Source organism: Arachis hypogaea, chromosome 13, assembly GCF_003086295.3.
Source record: "Arachis hypogaea cultivar Tifrunner chromosome 13, arahy.Tifrunner.gnm2.J5K5, whole genome shotgun sequence".
In the NCBI taxonomy this organism is placed as follows: domain Eukaryota; kingdom Viridiplantae; phylum Streptophyta; class Magnoliopsida; order Fabales; family Fabaceae; genus Arachis; species Arachis hypogaea.
This window is the reverse complement of record NC_092048.1, coordinates 18,848,460-18,852,699: the sequence shown is the minus strand read 5'-3', so window position 1 is coordinate 18,852,699 and position 4,240 is coordinate 18,848,460. Positions and strand designations below refer to the sequence as shown.

The following is a 4,240-nucleotide window of genomic DNA, read 5'->3' as shown; positions in this document are numbered from 1 at the left end:
GTCATTTTGAGGACGGCTTCGCACTTGTCCGGGTTGGCTTCTACTTCTCTCTAGGTTATCATGAATCCCAGGAATTTGCCTGCTTCCATGGCGAATGCGCATTTGAGTGGGTTAAGTCGCATTTTGAATTTCCTTAATGCCCCAAAGACGGCCTGGAGGTTGTTTATCAGATTGCTTGGTTCTGCTGTTTTTACCAGGATATCATCGACATATACTTCTACCGTTCTACTGATGAGGTCATGGAAGACTCTGCTCATCAGCCTTTGGTAGGTGGTCCCTGCGTTTTTTAGCCCAAAGGGCATTACCTTGTAGCAGTAGGTGCCTCCTGGTGTTATGAAAGCCATCTTGTCTTCGTCAGGTCGGTGCATCGGGATTTGGTTGTAGCCGGAGTAAGCGTCTATTAAACTGAGATATCAGTATCCCGCTGTTGAGTCTACTAGGGTGTCAATGTTGGGGAGGGGAAAGGAGTCTTTTGGACATGCTTTGTTCAAGTCGGAGTAGTCTACGCACATTCTTCATTTCCCACTGGCTTTCTTGACTAGGACAACATTGGACAGCCATGTTGAGTATTCGAGTTCCTTGATGAACCCTGCTTCCAGCAGCCCTGCTGTTTGCTTAGCGACTTCTTCCGCCCATTCCTGCGACATCTTCCTTTGCCGTTGGGCTATTGGTTTGGCTTCTGACTTTATGGCTAGTCGGTGGGACATGACCTCAGGATCTAACCCTGGCATGTCTGATGGGGTCCACGCAAAAAGGTCGCTGTTTGCTCTCACGACCTCTATGAGGAGACCCTTGAGTTCATGGGGTAGGTTTCTGTTAATGAATGTGAATTGTTCTACCGACTTCCCTATCTGGAATTTTTTCATGTCCCCTTCTGGTTCAGGTCTTGGTTTGTCCTCCACCCTGACGTCTAGATCTCTAGGAACACGCCAGCTGCCTTTTTGGATTCTTTCCTTAAGGAGAGACTGGCGCTGTCGCAGGCGACTGCCGTTTCTAGGTCTCCCCTTATGGAACCAACCGTTCCCTTGTCCGTTATGAACTTCATTGTTAGGTACTTGGTGCATATTACAGCTGAGAATTCGTTAATGGTTTTCCTCTTTAGGATGATGTTATAGGCGGTGGAGTCTCTAAGGACTACGAAGTCTGCCATAACCGATTTCCTGGCGTCGCCAGCTCCTAGGCTGATCGGAAGGGAGATCGTTCCGTCGGGTTTTATGTAATTATCACCAAGTCCCATGACCCCATGTTGGTGACTTTTGAGGTCGGATTCCTTGAGCCCCATTGCGTTGAACACGTTTCTGAATAGGATATTCGAGTCGGCTCCCGTGTCGACGAGGATGCGTCTGACCAGCCCTGTCCCGACCATCGCCGTGACTACCATGGGAGGGTTTTCAGGGAGGTCTTTGAACCATATGTCTTCTGGACTAAATGATATTGTCGGGAGCCTTTTGCTGGTGGTGGGGCTATCCGTCGAGATGGAGAGCACCCGGGAGTCCTTTCTTGTTGCTGACTTAGACTTGGGGGGACTGTCTCGTCCGACCACAATATTAACCACGAAAGTTGGGGGATTACTGGCATCCTCTGGGGGTTCTTGTCTAGGTTTGACTGCCCGGTTCCGGTCTTCCTCGGAGCGTTCTCTTTCTCGTCTCCTCGGTTCTCTGATAAGTCAGGAGAATTCACTCAGCTTCCCTTCTCTGATGGCCTGTTCCAAGGCATCCTTGAGGTCGAAGCAGTCTTGTGTTTTGTGGCCAAACCCTTTGTGGTAGTCGCAATAAAGGCTTTTGTTGCTTCCCGTTCTCTCCTTCAAGGGTTTGGGTCTGGATAGGATTTCTTTGTCTGTGATTTGCTGGTAGACTTCCACTATGGGCGCCGTAAGTGGCGTGTAGTTCATGAACCTTCCTACCCGTGGCTGCTTGGGTAGCTTGTTTAGGGTGCCGTCTCTGGGGGCTTCCTTGTACCGTTCGGTTTGATGTGCCTGCCATGCTGGCGGGTTGGTGGGCTGCCGTTTATTGGCTGCCACAACCTGGCTGACCTCCTCGTCATTGATGTATTCTTTGGCTATGCTCTGGATTTCCTGCATGGTCTATACAGGCCTGGTTGTTAGGTGTTTCCTAAAGTCTTCATTCAGCAGGCCGTTTGTTAGGCATAGGCTAGCGACTGAGTCCGTGAGGCCGTCAATTTCCAGACATTCATCGTTAAACCTATCCAGGAACTTCCTGGTCGGCTCACCGGGTTTTTGGGTAAACCCTAACAAGTTAATCGGGTACTTTGCTTTGGCTATGCGCGTCGTGAACTGTGCTAGGAACTTCTGGGATATGTCTGCAAAAGTCGTGATGGATCCTTGTGGGAGAGTGTTGAACCATCGGATCGCCAGGCCAGCTAGTGTTACGGAAAATGCCCGGCATCTGACTGCGTCGCCTACTCCTTCCAGATTCATTCTTGCTTCAAAAGCTGTGACATGTTCCTGGGGGTCCTTGGTCCCATCATATCTCATGTCCGTTGGCTTGTCGAAGTTTCTCGGGAGCCGGACTTTGAGAATTGAGGGGTGAAAAGGGGTTGCCCCCATGATGATGGGGTTTTCTTGTCTCCGGGTCTCCTCTTTCTGGGACCCCAACGGCTTTCCGACTTGCTTCGGGTGGGTCTGGAGGTTGCTTGTGTGTGTGTCTCTTCGTGCCTTGTTAGGCTTCTTCCTTGGCTATTGTGTGCACGAGAGGGAGAGTGGGTGCGGGCGTAGGACTGGCTAGCGCCGCCGTGTGAGCGGCTGGCGTTCCCCTGAACTCTGTGTCTAAGCTCCCGCGTGATCTTGGCGCTGTCGGCTCCTGTTCCCCCGAAAGGGCGGCGCCTCTCGGGAGTCTGGGTATACATTTGGTTGGGCTGGACAGATGGCCTCGGGTGTTCGGCATCACGGGCCGTTGAGCTCGCTCTGCTCAAACGGGCTCCGCCTCCTTCGCGGAGCTCCTCCAAGGTGATGTGTCGCTCCATGTTTGCGTCGGGATCCCCACAGACGGCGCCAATGTTCGTTACCGGGGGTCCACGAGTTGTCGGTAGGTGGTGACTGAGAGAGTGAGGGTGGTCCCGAGCGGGCGCGGAGCGAAGGCTGGCAACGTCGGAGGGCGGACGGAGCGGGGGGTGGCCACCTGGAAGGACACTCCGACGATCAAGTTAGAGTCCGTACTAGGGGTGGCAGAGTTAGGTAAGGATGTGACGTACCTTGGGGGGAGAGCTGTCCTCCCCCTTTTATATGTTGTGCTGGGTGGGCCTAATAGGGGCCTAGCCCATTGGTTGAGGAGTAAAGCTGTCATCCTCCACGTGTGCGGGTCGTCCGTACTTGGAGCCGATACTCGGGGTGCCGATCCTAAGGGTTCCGACCCGGGTGGTGGCGCGTTTAGTGCGGTGAGTTGATCTCCCTCTGGGTCGGGCGTGGCTGACCGACCCGTGGAGATCGGTTGTAGCTTCTTGGGTCTGGGCGGGGCAGTGTCCCGACTCGGCGACTTCTTGGGCTGGGTTGACAGCCCGTAATAGATAGTTTTTAGATTTTATATTTCTTGCTATTTTAATATGCTTTCATTTTATACCTTCCAAGTGTTTGACAAAATGTTTGGTTGGATTTTAGAGTAAATTTTGGTACTCTTGGCTTGTGATTGAGGACTTAGGTCCCTTGAGATTATTGATATTCAGTTCTATTGGTGATTTTAAGCTTGTTAATTGGTTCTAAGACCAATTATGTCCACTTGACTTAACCCTCCGATGTTAGAGGAAAACTAAGTGGAATTAATCCTTTGTAATTACCATGTTGTGTTCAATGATCCAAGATAGAAAACCTTGACTCTTAATCCTTGCCATGAGTATATTTTAGCCTTTATAGTTTCTTAGTTATTAGTTTTATTTTCTTGTTTATCAAACTCAAAAACCCAAAAATATTTTCCCATAACCAATAACATGCACACTTCTCTGGAATTCCTTGAGAGACGACCCAAGGTTTAATTACTCTCAGTTTTTATTGGGTTTGACTTAGATGACAAACAAATTAAACATTGATTGAGGGTTGTTTGTTGATTTGGAGCTATACTTGCAACAGAATTATTTTGTGAAAATTCCTAATTGAAGATTTTTCCCGGTCAATAATTCCCTAACCGACGGAATTATTTTGTTAGGTTTGCATTTCTAACCAACGATTTTCCACTCAATTCTTCTATTTCTTGGGGAGGTCGCCTTCATCGGCAAAGTTGTTATTTTGGTG

At 49.8% G+C, this 4,240-nt stretch overlaps 1 protein-coding gene across 1 annotated transcript; it reads right to left on the bottom strand.

The window, feature by feature from the left end:
* Window positions 1-2,083: 2,083 nt before the first annotated feature.
* LOC112732870 (uncharacterized) lies at window positions 2,084-2,494 on the bottom strand. Its single transcript, XM_025781679.1, has one exon. The coding sequence runs from the start codon at window positions 2,492-2,494 to the stop codon at window positions 2,084-2,086; it is 411 nt and encodes a 136-aa protein (XP_025637464.1).
* Between the last annotated feature and the right edge of the window lie 1,746 nt (window positions 2,495-4,240).